The 19,814-nt window shown below is 38.9% G+C and overlaps 1 protein-coding gene across 1 annotated transcript; it reads left to right on the top strand.

Moving 5' to 3' along the window:
- The first annotated feature begins 114 nt into the window (after positions 1–114).
- On the top strand, positions 115–19,246 carry MTERF3 (mitochondrial transcription termination factor 3). Its single transcript, XM_027608230.2, is given in 9 exon segments — positions 115–270; positions 3,316–3,664; positions 4,951–5,103; positions 9,749–9,816; positions 9,819–9,937; positions 14,239–14,386; positions 14,747–14,818; positions 15,986–16,147; positions 18,945–19,246. Coding segments are annotated over 8 exon segments (1,251 nt in total). The 5' UTR covers positions 115–270; positions 3,316–3,330; the 3' UTR covers positions 19,140–19,246.
- Positions 19,247–19,814: the final 568 nt, after the last annotated feature.

The raw sequence follows: 19,814 nt of genomic DNA, 5'->3' as shown, positions 1-19,814 counted from the left end.
GCTTAAGGTAAGTAGCGTGCGGGAGAAGGGAAGCTGTGACCCCTGGCCGGCTCTTTCCCCACCCCGCACGCCGCCAGCTCTCCCCCCGCGCAGCCTCGCAGATGGTCTCGCCCACTCCGGCCGCAGTCCACGTGGGCGAGGGAGCGCGGCGGCGCGGGCCGGCGGGGCTGGCTGAGTGGCGGCCGTGAGACGCTGCGGGACTGTCCGCCGGGCCGGGCCAGCCTGGCGGCCCCCCCCCCAAACAAACCGGGAGTGTGCGCCTCGCCACAGGTAAAGCGGGAGCCGTCGGAGCGCTCGGGGCGCGCTCCCGGTGGGCTTCGGGTCCGGACCCACCCACGTCCAGGCCGGCCCGGGCCTCATGGCTCCCGGGTCCCCGCGGCCCATTCGGGGCGATTAGTTTAGTTTTGTTTTTTTCTCTGGCCGACGAGACGAAAACGCAACCATGCTTGTTTATTAGCGCCTTTTGCGGAGGGCGCGGAAGGAAGCCTAGCGTGGCGGCTGGCTTCCTGCGGAAGTTCGCTATGGGGACTTGTTAAAATGGCCTAGGAGGGGCGTGTAGCATTCACGAGGGGCCCCTGATTACGAAGCCATCTTCTCAACACCTCCTTTCATCCCCTGACTTCACTTAGCCTTACAGAGTTAGAAATCTTGAACCCTGGGAAAACAGTACTTCAGTGACAATTCCTTTTCTTAGCGAAGAATTAGAGCAAGTCCTGGTATATGATATTTTAATGCAGAATCCTTTAGGGCTTTTTTCTTGAATCTTCCTGAGGGAGTCGTGTTAGATTTACTGTTAGCACCACGCAGGGCCTTTGTGCACGTTGCAAGTGCTTTATCCGCATTTGAATACTGAGTAGAGGAATTAATCATAGTTGCAACTGATTCATTTCCATCCAACAGACATTGGAGCCATGCAAGTCTCTGGGCTAATGGGGAATAGTCACTGGGAGGGTGGGTCCAGAGATAGGACCCAGCCCTGGTCCAGTGAACGAACAATTCATCAATTGTTAAGAGGTACATACAGCAATGAAATGATGATGTAGAGAGGATACTGCACTTGTAAATACAAACAGGATAAACATTAGTTGAATGCATAAAGGTCATTAAATATGGATGGAATTCAAAAGTTAATTTGAGCTTTATGGGACGAGTATTAATTTGAGCCTGGAAAGGCTTTACAGTGAATGTGGGATTTCAGAAGTTTGCTTTGAAGTAGGGTGAAATATTTAGATAAACTTAGAAGTCAAAATATTTTAAAGCTGATAGGGACCTTAAGAATCACATTATTGTATCCATAACCTTTTCAAAAAATTGTTATTTTTTTAAACAATTTTTTCTTTTTTCTTTTTTAAATTTTTTTAGTTATGTTAATCACCATACATTACATTACATCATTACATTACATCATTACATCATTAATCATTAATGTTTACATTACATCATTAATTTTTGATATAGTGTTCCATGATTCATTGTTTGTGCATAACACCCAGTGCTCCTCGCAGAACATGCCCTCTTTAATACCCATCACCAGGCTAACACATCCCCCCACCCCCCTCCCCTCTAGAACCCTCAATTTGTTTTTCAGAGTCCATCATCTCTCATGGTTCGTCTCCCCCCTCCGATTTACCCCCCCTTAAACAATTTTTATTATTTATTTATTTATTTTAAAGATTTTATTTATTTGACAGAGAGAGACACAGCGAGAGAGGGAACACAAGCAGGGGGAGTGGGAGAGGGAGAAGCAGGCTTCCCGCCAAGCAGGGAGCCCGATGCGAGCTTGATCCCAGGATCCTGGGATCATGACCTGAGCCGAAGGCAGACGCTTAATGACTGAGCCACCAAGGCGCCCCCAAAAATTGTTATTTCAAGAATAGTTATTGAACCCCCATCATGGGCCTGCAGTGTGCCCACCACCACAAGTAATAGTCTTGTCAACAAGCACAACTGAGGTCTTCTGGCTTCCAATTTACTCCCTTCTGACTTTGTGCAGAGAATGAATGTTGTAGGTTTGAGGGAAAACCTGACAGATTTGGCGGGTCATTTCCTGCCAGAATTTAACAAAAAGCACCTAGCCCATAAGCCTGGTGTGCCGACCTATTTCCTTTCTAAAATCATTTCAGAATGACAGTGAGACTTTCACTTTTGTAAAGCTCTTTCAGGAGATTTCCCTAAATTACAGATCTCCAGGAGGAGGTTAGACTTTCAATATCTGTCTAATTGTGAGCATAAAACAAGCTGAATTCCAATATGTAGAAAAACAAATAAAAACGTTGTATACTACAGTTAATTCAGAATTCATTTATATATGGATGTGTAATCAATAATAATACTAATGGCTAACATTTGTTGAGGATTTTCCGTATGCTGGACTCCATGCCGTGTGTTATATGGATTATCTTATTTAACATAAAATTATATGCATCAAATCTACTCTTCTGATTAAGCTGTCTAAATATAAAATTTCTTCATAATCCTGGAGCTTAAAGTATTAACAGCCCTTCCTTATAAAAATCTTTTTAAAAACAACTATTTTTGGTCAAAATATTCATGTATTCTTTACTGGTTGCTTATGTATTTCTGTCACTTCATTTTGCTTGCTAGTTTTGACCTTTTGTTTTTGAAGGCTTCTCTTTTTCTTTTTTTCTACAGCCAAAAAGCAGAATTTGACAAAATTGGTTTTGTTCAATGCCCTTTTGAGGAACAGCTTTATATGAAATAATCAACAGTGTTCAGCCCTGAGGATTAACCAAGAAACAATCTTCTAGATAACAGTGATGATATTTAGGACAGTGATAATTCATTTAGGACAAAGTAGATTTCTTCTTGTTTTTTAGTTTGTGAGTAATGCATAAACAAAATGCATTTGCATAATTCAGTGTCTTGGATCAACAATCTGCTTCTTCAAACCAATGTCCTTCAAACCAAATTTCAAGAACACTTAATTGCATCACCTTATTTCCTTTAAATATTAAATTAACAGATTATTGGGTTCAGCTGTAATTTAAACATTTACAGATTTTCGTTTTAAATGGTTTTCTTATACCAGTGGTTTTGCTTTTTTTTTATATTGTAAAGCAGTTGTTATTTTTCCAGTTCAGAAGTTTCTGTCTTTTGGTTTGTAACTGGGACTGTCTTGTTTTTGGCTTTTCCTGTGCTTAACTAACATGTGACTGCTCTAATCATCTAAGTCTATTAAACATTTTTTAATTAGAAAAAAGATTTTCCAGTTTATCATTTTGTTGTTTGAGTACTGTTCTAAACATTTAAGTCAAGTAAGTTTCTCTTTTTTGGTGGTTAATATTTCCTTTGTAGGCTACTTTAAGAAAAATGGCTTTGTCAGCCCAACAGATACCCAGATGGTTCAATTCAGTTAAATTGAGTAGCTTCATTACAGCTACACAATGCGGAAAACATTTCCAGAGACCAGGAAGAATGTTGTTGCATGGCTTTTCTGCTCAGCCACAGATGTCCTCTGACAATTGCTTTCGCCAGTGGGGATTCAAGACTTATAGGACTTCCTCCTTATGGAATAGTTCCCAGTCTACCAACTCAAGTAGGCAAGAGATTGGTTCTGCCCAAAGTACTCTGCTTCCTTCCATGAATGAACAGACACAGAAGACACAAAAAATACCCAACTTTGATTCTGAGCTGTCTCTAGAAGGTAATTCTGAACTTCCAGAAGAGTCCCCTCTGCCCCACTTTGGTAGTTTGAACAGGTTAACTGTTTATAGTCTGTTAGCCTATTTCAGGTCATACTTTATACCAAGTAAGAAAAAGAACAATGCCAGTTCTATTCATTTACTTACTTGACTGAGAAAAAAGGTTTGTAGATTAATATATATATAATATTATATTCTAGATATATGTGTAACAGTTGCTTTTTAAATACTTTATTATTTAAATTTATAAAAAATTCTCAGGTGGTAGTTAGTTTTACTAGGGTGTAATTTATTCTAATATGATATTCCTGATTAGGATATAATTTTATCCAAGTAAAATTCATCAGTTTTGAGTGTAGAGTTTTATGAATTTTGACAAACACATCTAGTAGTGTAACAGCCTCCACAATTAACAAACTGAAAAGAACACAAATAGAACACCCCAAAAAGCTCCCTTGTCACTTTTTAAGTCAGTCCTCCCTCTCCTATGCTTCCTATTCTGGGAATATTCCCGTGCAAGGAATATTTCACCACAATGAGGGAATATTAGGTTAAGTAGAATATGAAAGACAGCAGGGTCAAGGAGGGCAGAGAGGAAAGACTGGCTATAAGAAATAAAGGGTAGTTATGAGAAGCAAAAAATAGAACAAAAAAAATCATAGTCTTCATTCTTTAGCTTAAGGTAGGTTACAGTTCCCAGTGTCTCCCATTACGCATTTGGTTTAAACAAAACAAAATCTCAGAATCAGGGCTGTGCTAGAGAGGGTCATGTCCATAGTGAAGGACTACAGGTGGTAGAAACAATCACAGAAGTCTTTTTAAAGACGTACTTGAGAATAACTTGGAGGAAAGGAGATTCCATCAAAAGACATTTCAGGATCGAATTGACTCTAACTCATACAAATCAGGCTGATAGAATATGTTGTACTTTGGGCCAGTTTAACAAGCTATGGTAGAATCTATCTCAAAATGTACTGGAAGGTCGATTGATTTTTAGCATTCTTACCTGTTGATTAAAAGTGAGCTAAAAGGAATTTTGTGTAGGACCTCCTCCTTATGAATAGAAACTTACCAACAGATTGCTTATCTTGGAGGAACAGTGGTTGATTTCTCTAAATAGTCTTAGCCTTACCTCTTAGAGGGTAGAAAATATTTGAACTTGTCAGATATTTAGTTCTGAAATGATCCCAAGATTTAAAAAAGAAGCAAACTAGGGAAGAGGTTTCGCTTTAGGTGTACAGACTGGAGAGCTGACCGCCCCTGTCTTTCTATATGGCTGGCTTCAAAGCACTGGACGACCTGCCTCCGGTGTCTCCGTTGCAGCCGGTTTCCGAGGAGGAGGCCGTTCAGATTATCGCAGACCCTCCACTGCCCCCAGATACGTTCACGCTTCGAGACTACGTAGATCATTCTGAGACTCTGCAGAAGTTAGTGCTTCTGGGTAAGTGTAAGTCTCACCAACCTACAGGTACTTCTTCAGTGTATTCCTCATTTGCTTTTTTGCCTTACATTGTTCAGATCAGCACTTTTAATCTTTATCGAGATGAACAGAAGTCAAATAGTGTGAAAAAAGCTTCTAGTGAAAAACCGTACTCTGCTTCATCCTTCCTGACCTTCATGCTATTCCCCAGAGGTGTCTCCTTAACTTTTACAGCTCTTTCTGTTTGTAGTTAATCTCTGTTTATGTCATTGTTTATAGTGCTGTTTGGTTCAACAGTTTTAGACATTGGTTGATCTCTTGTATGTATACACATACTTTCTCCCTATTCAGTTTGCCCAGTATAGTTATGGTGACGATTTTTAGATGAATCATCAGTCAGCGATTATATTATGACTGTAAATATAGCTTGCTGCTCTCTGGGATTGTTTTCATTTTTCCATAGTTGTTAATAGTTCTTGTTTTTCCTTTGATTAGTTTTCTTTATTTCTCGGGCCAAATTTTCTCACACCTTCCAGCAGCCTGTCAGGACAGTGTTTCCTGCAGTAAACCCTACCAGATGAGGAATTCCTTCCTTTTCCCCACCACCCCCTGCCCTTCCTCCTGGAGCCCACTGTCCCCCTACTGTGGATGGTTTCTGTCTAGGCCTGCTCCATAACTATTTTAGCTTGTTGGCTGGGAGGACGCACTGGGGTCTGGATAGTTGAAGACAGCCAGGGGATCTCACCGCAGACTTTTTACTTAGTCCTCTTCTGTTCAGTCCAGCACCTTATTGCAGCCATCTGCTTCTCTCATTATCCCTAGCTCTGGCACATCTCTGATTTCATTTTCCCAGATGATAAACCTCCTTTCTCCCCAGGGGATTGAGAGGAACAGGGTAGGTAAGGGATTCTCTCTCAAATTCATCTGCTTCTCTCATTCTCCAGTCACTGCCATACTTTAGGCTCTTATTTTTCACTGGAAAGTCAGGAGCTTCCTAACTTGATAGCCATCTTATCAGCAACATTGCTCTGATGATCTCTCAAATATCAGTTCTCTTTCTAAAATGCCAATCTGACTATGTCAGTGACCTGTTGGAAATCCTTCAAAGCCTCCCCGGGATGTCAGCGCTCTAATCTGGCCCCTACTTACCTTTTCAGCTTTACTCCTTGCCCCTTCTCTCCTTTGGTTTGGCCAGCTCTGACCACTGGAAAGCTTAGTTCAAGTTCTTTGGTGGCCCTCCTCTGGACCCTCGCATCACCCCGGCTTAGTTCCATTCTAGCACTAATAACAGCATTACAGTTGTTTACTTCCCTGTTCCTGTGCAAGTTACACAAATGTGCAGGTAATGGCCTTTGTTCTCAAGAAGCTTCAAGTCTCAGAAGTATCTAAATATACATATATAAAAATAACTGGACTGCAAGGATGAAAGGTAAAGTGAGAAGTGCTACATAAGACATACAAACAAAGTGTTCTGCGGCTTCAAAGGGGAGAGAAAGATGACATCTGCTACAAAGAGGAGAGCCAGTCACCTTCCTTCTAGAACAGCTTCCCCAGCCTTATGATAGGTGCCAGGGCTAATACAAGATAAACAGAAGACGTGGCCCTTGCCTTTAAATAATTTACAGCATACTTAAGAGTTTTGGAATATATGTTGCAGCCGTGCCTTCTCTGTATGTTGATATGTCAACAGCACATCTTGGAAGTAACAAGTGACAGTACCGCGGAGGAGCCGTGATTGCCTTGTCAGATAGTATTTTTGAGGACCCGTGTGTCCCCGTGCCTGTCTGCTTCTCAGATCTGTTTTCTGCCCTACTCTGCCTATTCTCTGTCCCAGGAGGCCAGTCTCCATGCACTAGAGCTTCTTTGCCAGCTGGAAAGCTGGGCAGCTTCAGCCAGTGGGAGGCACTTGCAGGAGGAGAGGGAAGGCAGGTGGGAGTATATTTTTTTCCCCGTTCCTTCCCTGCTTTGGGTCCCGTAACTGCCTCGCTCCATGACAACAGCGCCTCCTGAGCAGCCCTTTCTTAATAGCTTGCAGTTCCCTCTGGGTTCAGGGAATATTTTTTGCTCCCTGTCTGTTGAGCACTAGGGGTGCCCTTGTTCGCTCCCTCATCTGTCACACCATTGTGTAAAGACCCTTCATTAAAGTTCTTTTTGTTCGCACTTTCTAGGGCAATATCTGCTGCCTGCCAGACCTTGATGAATACACTAGATATGTGTAACCATAACTGAATACAGTGGTAATAATTGTAGTTACTGAATGGATAAAAGCAACTCAGACTGCGGTCACCCAGAAGTTAGAGGCGTGTGTTACTCATTTGTTATATCCCCAGAGCCTACCAGAAGTGCCTGGTCCATAGTGGGAATTCAGTGACTATTTTTTCAAGTTAATCTTGAGTAAGCCCGAGTGATTTGTGCTGACAGCAGTGTGCTCTCCTGATGAGATTCTGCTCTCCTATTGCTGTTAAAAGGCAGCTTTTCAGGATTTCTGTTTGAGCGCAGTCAGTGTGTGACGGCTCATGCTGAGCAAGGCACTTCAGCACAGGTCAGCTGTAAGAGTAAGTTCAGTTCCAAGTCTGAACCCTATATGTTATTTTCAAAGCACCCCTTCCTACATTTATCACAGAGATTTGGAACTAGTTTCTGTCTTGTTTATGTATCCATCCACTAATTTATTTTTATTAGTATTATTTTAAAATTAGAATTTCAACTAGTTGTTAATAATGCAAGTACTATAAGGGAAAGAGCTCTCACCTTCTCTACATACCCTTTTCCACTTTCCAGAGGTAACCCTATCACCAATTTGTTGAATAGCTTTCCCCACCTTTCCTATGCAAATATCTTTATTACAGAAAGCCATACATGGGTTTTATATTTTTATGTAGTCATGCTTAATATTTTTTAAACTGTTTTCTTCTAGTAGTTTTAGAGTTAGTACACATTTAGATGCTTCATCTTTTGTGTAAGGTATAGAAGGAACTTTTTTTATTTAAGTAAAATTGACATGTAGTTTCAGATACACAACATAGTGATTCAATAGTTCTGTATGTTACATCATGCTCACCGTGATAAGTGTAGCAATAGAAACAATTATTTTTCACACGTATAGCTAGTGGTCTCATTATATTGTAATGAATAGTGTATCTTTTCACCATTAATTTGAAATGCCATTATTATTGTATGCTAATTTTTTATTTTATTCATTTAGTTGATCCTGTCTCTGTTTCTGGTCTTCATTCTGTGTGTGTGTTTGTGTAATCTGTTTTTCTGGTCATGATCATCTTATATCAATGCCTGTTTAATATCAAGAAATTTGGGCTTAGAATTATGTTTGGATATAATAATATATGAAATTACTTATTTTTCTTGTTATGTACACCATTAAAGAAAGAATGTTTTTATTTCATTGCTTTTATATTTAAGACTTGAAAGTTGCATCTGGAAATCAGTTTGAGAGTTATTTTTCATCTGAAGAAATATTTTTAAGAATATAAAATTTTAAGTCTAACCTTAAGGTTTTAGATTATCTTCAAATGTTTACTCTCAACGTAAAGAAGAGGGCTTTCCTGTCCATGCTTATTTTTTTAATCAGATAAAAAGAAAAAAAATGAGAGAATAAAACGCTCAGTTTTTTTTGTGTGTTTTTTTTTTTTTAAGATTTTATTTATTTGACAGAGAGAGAGCACAAGTAGGCAGAGCGGCAGGCAGAGGGAGAGGGAGAAGCAGGCTCTCGCTGAGCAGGAGCCCGATGCGGGGCTCGATCCCAGGACCCTGGATCATGATCTGAGCCGAAGGCAGCCGCCCAACCGACTGAGCCACCCAGGCACCCCAAAACGCTCAGTTTTAATGAGAATTTTGAATTACAGGTACTTTGATTCCTTGCCTAATTAACATTGCATCTAATTATATCCATAACCAGAGAATACTTTAAAGTAACAACTTGCTTTCTCCCTCTTCTTTCTTTCTCCTATGCCTTGTCTCACTTACTTAGACTAATTAAGATTATAAGGATACGTGAAGGTCAAAGGTTGTATACTTTCTGCTTTGTTGTATATTTGAGGGCTGTATATGCCTCACCTGTTCTCACACAGACATTTTTGTGCTCCTTAGAGGTACTTGTCTCCATGCTGAAGACCTGGAGATTACAATGAGTAAGACATAGGGCTATTTTTATCCTCCCCCCAACCCGGAGGAGATCATAAACATATTTCGAAAAATAATACTTACAACTAAGGAAATGACAATGTCAAAGATAATAACAATTTATTTAAAGGGTTTGTACACTGTAGAATTGCCAGTTAAGCAATTACTGTGGAGATCAGTAGGAGGCGCATAAGCATTATTCAAGCAATATTCAAGAACCATAGATAAAGATGATGATCCTAGCTAGGCAGTATGACTTGGTGAATTTGTTTCAGGTAGAAATTTAACCCTGAATGAATTGTTTTCCTCTATATGTGACTTTGACATAAGTACTATGTTTTCATTTTAATTAATTTTATTTCTGCAACTAGTTTAGTTTAAATATATTTAGAAGTTTCTATTGCCTGTCTCAGTTCTCTTTTGGACAGGTTGTTGATCTGCATCAGTAATTCCTTGTGTTTTTATGTATGAAGTTTAATGACCTAGCTAAACAGTTATCTTCAAACAGTATTTGTAATTATTATAGGAGTGGATCTCTCGAAGATAGAAAAACATCCAGATGCAGCCAACCTCCTTCTGCGACTGGATTTTGAAAAAAGACCATTAAGCAAAACCTCATGTTTCTTAAAGATTTAGGTATAGAGGCTAACCAGCTGGGAACATACCTGACTAAAAACTATGCTATTTTCTCCGAAGACCTGAAATCTTAGACCAGGTAGGGCTTTTACAGTGATTTTCACATAACCCATGAAGTGGTTATGAAGAAAATATATGTCTAAGTTATTTTTAAGTCTTAGCTGCTAAGGATTGGCTGATAATGAACATGAATGTTATTATTATTTTTTTTTTGGTTACGGACTTTCTTTGATCAAGATTAAGTATCTAAAACAGTTCTTTTATTTGACTTCTCATTTTTATGTGTTCAACTAACTGCTAAGTCAACACTCAACAGGTTCTCTTCAGAAACTGGAATAAAAAAAATTTTTTAATCCATCAACACATGGCTAAATTACCTGAGAGTGCACGTAGAGTTATGAAAGCCTGAACTTTTGTGGGTTTTAATTTTCTGGGCAGTTTTTGATGGTAGACATCTGATATCCTCTTGGCACATTATTGTATCATTTGCTTAATCATTTCCGTAAGCTGGCTATTTTGGTTGTTCCTTTTTTTCTTCTTTAAAAAGCACTTCCGTAAACATCTTTGTACTTCATTCAGCATTCAAAGAATTTATTAAATCTGTGAGAATCAATACAGTGAGATGAGATAGTATTGATCTGTGAGATAAGAACCCTGCTAGGCACTGGGAACACCACAGAGAACAAGACAGAGCCCCTGTCCCTAAGTTCACCTTTTGAATTTATCATCCTCCCTACTTCGCACCTAAGTCTTTCCTGTATCCCCAGATTCACTGAATAGGAGCACTGTTCACCTTGTTGCCCAAATCAGAAACATTAGTGTTAACTTTGGCTTCTCTTCTTATAGTATCCACATCTAGTAAATCAACTGTCAATTCTTTTTTAATCTCTCAAATCAGTCAGTGTATTTCTCTGAATCTTCACTGTGAAGATCACCTTGGGTTCCCATTTCACATGAAGACTGTTGTAACAGTCTCCTGACTGGTCTGCCTCTGGTCTTCATCCCCAGATTATTCTTACTCTGATGGTGAGCCTCACTGCATTTCAGAGGACTTCACAGTTCCTTGAACAACATCAGAGTCCAATGCCTTGTCTGAATTAGGAAAAAGAACTAAACAAAAAACTGGATTCCGTACATTGAACAGTTGGAGCTCCTGTATATGCAAGGCACTGAGCTAGACTTGAACTCAAGCTAGACTTGAACCACTGAGCTAGACTTGACAGTTGGAGCTCCTGTATATGCAAGGCACTGAGCTAGACTTGAACGTGCACACCCTCTCTCTTCATGGGACTTACCTTCTGGTATAATATAGACAGACTATTACAGCGGAGAGAACGAATGATTCTAGGAAACCCAGTCTGACATATCCAGCTCTGCTTCTCCTGACTGTCTGGAACACTGATCCCTCCCATTCAAAAACCAGTTTGCCCTATTGTTCAAGATTTATTCAAAGGAAATGTGCATACCAGGAGGTGGGGATTATTGGGAGCCATTTCAGAGACTGCCTACTATGCTGATATTATTTTTTTAAATTGAAGTATAGTTGACATACAATGTTGAATCAGTGATTCAACAAGTCTCTACAAGGCTATCTGTTATGCTTTGCTTACCACATGTGTAGCTACCATCTGTCCACCATACAGCACTATTTCAGTATCACTGACTATTGCACCACTATTATTAATATCCCCATTTTCCAGGGGAGGCACAGAAAGTTTTAATAATTTGCCCAAGATTACGCGGGATAGTGTTGAGTGACAGAGCTGGATTCAGGCCCACTTAGTCTATAACTGCGGAGTCCTCGCTGCGGCCCATGCTGTCTCCCTACTCTTCATTTTGTAAAGGAAACCTGAGTTTAAAAGAAGCTGAAGTTACTTGCTCAAGATCACACATGCTCCTAACAACGAGAGGATATTCTCTCATGGACCAGCATAGTCTAATGGTTCCTAAACTCTGGGAGCATTATTTTAATTACTTGGAATTTTTTAATAGGTTTATCCACATACAGCTAAAAATAAGCTACTGTAAGAGGCAAGAGTATGATAATCTTTAATTGAACTTAGCTTTTTGTCTCTGGTATGTACAGTAGTCTTATTTCTAGGATTTCTGTAATAGCATTGATTTCATATACTTGTTTTCCTTTGAAGAAAATTTCAAATGTTTAAATTATTTGGTTCTTTGTAAGAATTTTCAAATGAATAACCTGCATTTATTATTTAAATTTTTTTTGGCTGGGCCTTATATCTTAGTTTCTTATTAGAAAAATTATCACAAGGTATGGGAGCCTGGAGGGCTCAGTTGGTTAAGCGACTGCCTTCGGCTCAGATCATGATCCTGGAGCCTGGGATCGAGTCCCGCATCGGGCTCCCTGCTCAGCGGGGAGTCTGCTCCCTCCTCTGACTCCCCCCCTCTCGTGCTCTCTCTATCTATCTCATTCTCTCACTCAAATAAATAAATAAAATCTTTTTTTAAAAAAAAAGAAAAAAGTTATCACAAGGTAGACAACAGTTTTTGACAATGTTTTAGTCAGATATTGATTTTTGCTGTGACCGAAGAAAAGGGGGGGACAAAAAGTAATCCTCCTTCCCACCTACTTATATTTGTCCCTCATTAACTTTCTGAGACCCATCTGTGGAGGCAGCTACTAGATCAGGTTTTTGTTTGACCTGCTAAGAATGTTCTGTCATACATTAGCATATGTGTATATCTGTGTACAAATACACATGAAGCCACATACATACAACTGGTAGCATTTATACATACTACTCTGCACCCCACTTTCTTACCTTAACTGTATGTTAGAGATAGTTTTGTACTGGACTTCCTCTTTTTTTAATGCTAGTTTAGTTCATACTGTGGATCATCCAGTCCCTCACGATAAACATGGTGCTTGATTCCAGTCACTGCTACCACAACAAGGCTGCAGTGACTCTCCATATGTGTGTGTGTGTGTGTGTGTGTGTGTGTGTGTGTGTGTGTGCGCATGTATATATATATATATCATTTTGCACATACTGCTATATATCTGTAGGACGGATTTCTAGAAGTGGAATTGCTAGGTGAAAGGGTATGTGCATTTATAATCTTAATAGATATCGACAAGTTGTCCTTTGTTATGTGGTTTTCCAGTTTATGGTCCCACTAACGTCATACAGAAGTGCCCGTTTCTCTGTTACCCTCACTAATACAGAGTCATCAAACTTTATGGTTTCAGTTCATTTTATAGATAAAAACAATGCCTCAGTGTTGTTTCAGAAATGACATTTGGAGGATCTTTTCCTATGTTGAATTTCTATTTACATCGCCTTTTCTATAAATCACATAGATCCTTTGCCATTTTAAAATTAAGTCTTTTTCTTTCTTTGTAAGCATTCTTCTATATTTTAACAAAATTAGTTATTTCCCTGTGACATGTTGTAAATACTTGTCACTTGTTTTGACTTTGTCGATGCTTGGGCCGGGGAGGGGGGGGTGCCTTGCATTTTAAGTTTTTATGTAGTTAAATTTATTGGTCTTTTCTCTCATATCCTCTAAGGGAGTCCCTTAAAGGAGTAGTCGTCACTTATAAAATATAAGCTCTAGTGGTGCATGGTATAGAAATCTCATAGGCATGCCTGAGTTCAAATCTCAGCTTGGTCATTAATTAGCTGGTGGTCTAAGAGGAGTTATTTAACTTCTCTGAATCTGTGTTTCTTCAGATACAATGTGGGAAATTTACCTGGTTCACAGGTTTTTGTTTCTTGTTTTATATTTGGTCAGAATTAAACAAGATAGTGTCCTGGTATATTTAGGCATTTAATAAAACTGCCTTTTACTATGTTTGTAAGTTTTTAAAAATCAATAATGTTATTTCATAGTCAAACTTTCTGTATTTTACTACCATATTTTGGGTCCCAGAAACTTAGCAGGAAATTTCACAGTTGTTAACAAAATGCATAATGGAAATCATAGTAAAAATTATTTATGAATATACATACTCAGTAAATTTGATAAACCAAAAAATTCCTCTCTCGACTTCTGCCATGCTTGAGGGTCTTTATAAAAAGAGTTTGGAATCTCTTATTTTCTTAATTTATGGATTTATGTTCTTAGCAAAGAATTCTTAAACAGAAGCTATTTGATTTTTTTCTACCAAGTAATAAAATAAGTCAGATTAACTGAAAAGAGAATCTGTTAGTAGATTTCAGAATTATTTGGTTTCTAAGTAGAAATGGGAACCATTCTAGCGTTGGATGGGGGCTTATTTTGCTTTAACCATATTTGGGCCATTATTATAGAATGTTTTTACTTATCCTTTTTTTTCGTTTGTTACTTTGGAAAGTAGCATGACATTAGGAAATGTTAATCGTATGTACATGTATTTTTTGTTTGTTTCTCTAGAGTGGCTTATCTACAGTCAAAAAATTTCAGTAAGGCACATATTGCACAGATGGTCAGAAATGCGCCATTTTTGCTGAGTTTTTCAGTGGAAAGATTGGATAACAGATTGGGATTTTTTCAGAAAGAACTTGAACTTAGCGTGAAGAAGGTAAAGAAAAGAGAATTTATATATTTCCATGTGAGCTACATTTAGTAACCTAAATCCTCACGTTTCTCACAGATGCCTGGCCCATATGAATTCTGTAAATGCCTGGTATTTTTGTATAAGAATGAATTACCCTACTAGGTTAAATGTATAACTGTATCATTGTATAATATTCCATCAAGTTGGTGCCTTAAGTTTTGTTTTCAGTTTTTTTTTTCCCCCCCAAACAGTATTAAGTTTATGTATTTTCAGGGTTCCTAGCTCATATTTTGATTTTCAGTTTTGTGTTCCTAGTAATGCCTTGTTTTCCCAAACTAGTTGAATGTGCATGTATAGTAATAATAGATTGTTTTATAACTGTAGACTAGAGATCTGGTAGTTCGTCTCCCAAGGCTACTAACTGGAAGTCTGGAGCCCGTGAAAGAAAACATGAAGGTAGGTCGACTTTAAGATTTTCAGAAATCAGCTTCTTTCTTTTAAGTGCTTAAGAAGAGGATAGATTTTGCTACTGTCTTCTTAAAGAACACTAGATTGTGAAAGAAGTGATTTCTAAAAAGATGGACATAGGAAATGATAAAATAAATAGCAAGCAGTTTATTCTAGTTAATATGTTCACACATTGAGCAGGTGTTACATGTGTAAATCACCTTGTAGACCCCGATACCGGTAATCCTAGAATAATGCATTAGGTATCTGGGCGATGCCTGGAAACCGCCTCTGTTGCCAGTGTGAGACTCCAGGTTTATGTCACCTCGGTGGGAGATGAGATTTGGAGGCTGGATCCAGAAGACTTCTGTGAAGAGACTAGTGGCCAGCACATTGCTCTCCTTAGAACTGTGCCCACTGCCCGCTCTAGTTCTATCACAGGACATACCAGACACTTGTTACTGTCCTTCCTCCAAGCGAGTAGTATAAAGCCAAAGACAGCTGACTAGTTAGTATACAAAGCTGTAGGAGTACTTGAAATTATGATAGAAGGCCTGTTTTTCTGAGGTGCTTAAAGTGTTTCATGTCCAGTTGTTGAAGAAATTTTTGTTGAACACCTGCCCATGCACTGTGCTAGGAAGAGAGTCCCTGCTCTCATGGGGCTCATAATCTAGTGGGGGCATAGCCTGCAGAGTAATAAGAACAGTGGATTGGTAGGGGAGCAGAGGACCTAACACACATTGGGGGTATTTAGTTTTACCATCTCTGTCTGGAATTTTGACGTGGTTTTTCCAGATAACATGTATGTGAGTGTGCTTGGGAGCAGAGGCTCCAAAAACACGTTGAAAATCTTAACTGCTGGTCTGTGGTGTAGGGCCCAGACAGATAGCCTGACCAGGCCTTCCACATCCACCATGATTCTGTTTCATCGTTATGATAGCTCCTTTTGGTGATCTTCATGGTGATCACCATGCTGTGAGAGTTCCTCTCAGGAGAAGGGCTTGAAATTCAGGATACCCCAGAAGCAGGAAGCTATGGACCCTTGAGGGCATTGGCATAGCTGTCTCCAGATTTTAATGTCCTCATTTCAGATTTTAAAATAATCAGTGTGTCCTCTGTCATATTAGCAAAGTAACTGTTTCCATTTGTGATTCAAGCAACTCTACTTTGTTTTAGGTTTATCATCTTGAACTAGGTTTTAAACATAATGAAATTCAACATATGATCACCAAAGTCCCAAAGATGTTGACTGCAAATAAAAGGAAACTTACCGAGACTTTTGACTATGTGCACAATGTGATGAGCATTCCCCACCACCTCATCGTCAGGTTCCCACAGGTAACAAGTGCACAACTCTCTCTGGAAGTTCTCATTGCCCTTCGTCCAGAACTGCTCTGTGTGCATAGTGCTGTTCCGCTGCAAAAATGATTTGCTGTTTGGGAAGGAATTGGACCAATATATTCTGGTTCTGAGACTGATAGTTGTAGTAAGGTCATATTTCTTTTGCCCATCTTTTAAATCAAGAACACATCTAGCAAACGAAGTTGAGGGATCACTTGTGAAAAGTTTACAACTTCTAGGGCACACATGTACATGTCCATAGGAGACACAAGGGACGAGTCTGTTCCCTATAGTTGTTACCTATTGCTCATCCTGCCTGTTGGAATCTAACGTATTCCCAATTTTGTTTTTCTCCCATCTAAATTAGAAAAGACCACTTCCCTTAAAGGTCCTTTCAATTCTACGTGTACTTTTTATTCACACTGTATCTAAATCCATTAGTTAGGGGCACCTGGGTGGCTCAGTCACTTAAAGTGTCTGACTCTTGGTTTCAGCTCAGGTCATCATCTCATGGGTCCTGAGATTGAGCCCCATGGTGGGCTCTGCAGTCAGTGGGGAATCTGTTTGGGATTCTCTCCTGCCCCTCTCCCCAGTCGTGTGGTCTCTCTAAATAATTGGAATAAATAAATGAATGAATAAATGAATGAATGAATGAATGAATAAATCCATTAGTTAATGAGCCATATTGTAATGATCTCCTACAAAAGCATAAAACACTTCTAGTTTGCCATTGTGCCAAAGCCATATTTATGTTTTCCAAGCTAATCAGACTTTCCTCTTCTTTAGCAAGTGACATTATCTGCTTGTCCACAAGAATGTTAACTCTTTAAAAGCAGCGATCCTGTCGGATTTATACACTGCTGGATTCCCGGTGCCTGGAACTATCGGGACATTTAGTAGGCACTAGATAAGTATTTGCTGAACAAATGAATGATTGAATTTCATCAAAGTCATCCTTTCTTTCCTGTTTGCCATGTGAATAGACACTCCATATTCACTGGATAAATGAAAGATTGAATTTCATTAGAGTGATCCCCCTACGCTGTTGCTACATGTGTTCTTGATATAAAGATAGGCAAAAGAAATACGGCTTTAATATAACTCAGAACTAGATTGCATTTGGTACAATTCCTTCACAAATAGCAGTGTTTATTTACCTATCATACTTCACTATGAATGGGCCCTTAATAGAGAGTTTTTCTGTTTCATCAAATGTGTATGTATTCATTACTAAAAGTGCAGGGGTACAAATTTGGCTTATTGGAACAATTGTAAAGTAAGTGGTCTTCAACTAAAAAGCAGTAACAGTTAGTTTTCCCCTGGGCTGTTAGATAATTCAGTGACAGAGTATGATAAAATAATTTGGGGATGCAAAAATCAATCAGACATAGTCTGTATTCTTGTGGAATTTGTAATCTAGTGTGGAAGACAAGTCTCTAAAATGTAATTGATTTACATAATATTAGAGTCTTAACCAGACAGACTTAGTTAAGTCTAAGTCTACCTTAACCTAGACTTAGATAAGTCTTAACCTTATAGAACTTATTAATTTAATTTAGAAGAGGTAGGAAAATCATAGAAATAATGATAGCTACTAAGTGCTCACCGTGTGTCAGCTCTGTACTTGTATTAATTCATTTAATCCTCACAACCATCATATGAGATAGGTACTGTTATTATCCCGATTTTACAAGTGAAGAAAGTAAGCATGAAAGGATTGTCCAAAGGTGGTTACCCAGGTAACAAGGAACAGAGACAAGATTAGAACTCTGGCAGTCAGGTTTAAAAATCCATGCTCTTAACTAGGATATTCTCCCATTCTAAGAACTGACATTTGAGTGGTCAGTAGAATGAGTGGGGTCTCAAAGATGGACAGAAACTTTCTAAGTAGGGGAAACTATAAACTTGACCAGATGCATCAAAATCACTTGTTTAAATAACACAGACTTTTAGGCCCCCCAAACCCTAGCTTCTGGGAAGCCCAGCTATAGAGCTGTGACTTCCTTTTTGGGATGCTCAGACTCATAGGGGTCTGGCTAATACTGTTTTTAAAAAAAAAAGGAAAACTACATTAACTGACAGGACTGTGGGGGAACTGATAGGCTTTAAATTTTGGCTGGTGCTTTAAAAACTTAGTGGTATGAAACGAATTTTCTCTTGCACATAACAGTTCTGGTTGACCTGTTTCTGATTCCTTTTTAAAGTTGCTGCCACTCATGCTACTCCTTAGGAGTTTTAACCCCAAGACGGGTAAGACGTGCTTCCCCTAGTTGCTCCCCTAGAGGCCAGGTTCATTTCATTCTAATATTAGTCAGAGAGAGGGAGCAGGCAGGAATTTTACAAAAATAAGGAAGCCCCACAAGATTTGAAATCTTACAAACTTTTTGTTGCCAGTGGACCTTGATTTCTAACTTTGGTTCTCAAACTTGGCAGTCATCAGAGTCACTCTGACATAAGAATCACCTGGAGAGCCTGTGGGCCCCACAAAAATTGAGTATTTTGGGGGCAGGGCCTGAGGATTTGCTATTTTAACATCTCCTCCATCTGGATTACCCAATGTTCTTTGCCTACAATATAGCCCTAATTACTTTATAATTGTTCTGTTCTTTTTAATCATAATTTCTTAGCAGAAGCTATATGGTTTAAACCCTGTGGCATTTATCATAGTTACTGAGCATGTGGTCAATCCTTTATAATTATTAGCCTAATTAAAATTTTTAGCCAAATAAACATTTTAGTTGTTCATCTTTCAGTGCACAATGTTGTTTTTAAAAACTTTTTTTTTCTTTTTTAGGTATTTAATACAAGGTTGTTTAAAGTCAAAGAAAGGCATTTGTTTCTTACCTATTTAGGAAGAGCACAATATGATCCAACAAAACCTAACTACATCTCTTTGGACAAGTTAGTGTCTGTGCCTGATGAAATATTTTGTGAAGAGATTGCCAAAGCCTCAGTACAAGACTTTGAAAAATTCTTAAAAACTCTTTAGTTTTTGATGAATGTTAAGATGTAAGAATGTAAAATGAATGTATATATGAATGAATGATATACATTTTTAAATAAATGCCTCAGGCCTCCATTGATGCTGGAAACAATTTCTTGATATTGTGAATTTGGGTACACTTGTGGCAGATCTTTCTTACAAGTTCCTGGTGACTTAATTTTCTTCAACTCGACCATTTCCTTCCTTCTCAGGGAGGACAGAACTTAAACCACAGCAAGCTGAGAGACGGAGTGAGAGTCACTTTCCTATGGGCTGGCACACTGTCTGTCCTCTAAAGTGGTTTCCTCACAAGACCTCTTTATTTTCTTCAAAATGTTACAAGTTTCTGGAGCATGCTCTATTATTATTCACCTAATAGCTACTATTCACGTAGATAATGCTACAAAACACATTCCATTTTGGATGATCTGCGCTGTATCTTCCTGAGCATAGATACTCAGAGTTGCCCACAATTGGCTACCGAGAATCGGGAAAGGAAAAAGGATTGGGGGGGTGGTGGGAGGAGAGGACTAGTGTGAAGATAAGTAAAGGGCAATGAGACATAGTAAAAGACCATAACAAACCTCTGACTTATTGCCAGTATGCACAGATTTACAGCATGAACTGATACTCTTTTCCCCATTTATCATTTAGACATGTAATCCTGGGCCAATATTTTAA

This window comes from Zalophus californianus, chromosome 4 (genome assembly GCF_009762305.2).
Source record: "Zalophus californianus isolate mZalCal1 chromosome 4, mZalCal1.pri.v2, whole genome shotgun sequence".
Taxonomy (NCBI): Eukaryota; Metazoa; Chordata; class Mammalia; order Carnivora; family Otariidae; genus Zalophus; species Zalophus californianus.
The sequence above is the reverse complement of the archived record's forward strand: the minus strand, read 5'-3'. Positions and strand labels throughout refer to the sequence as shown.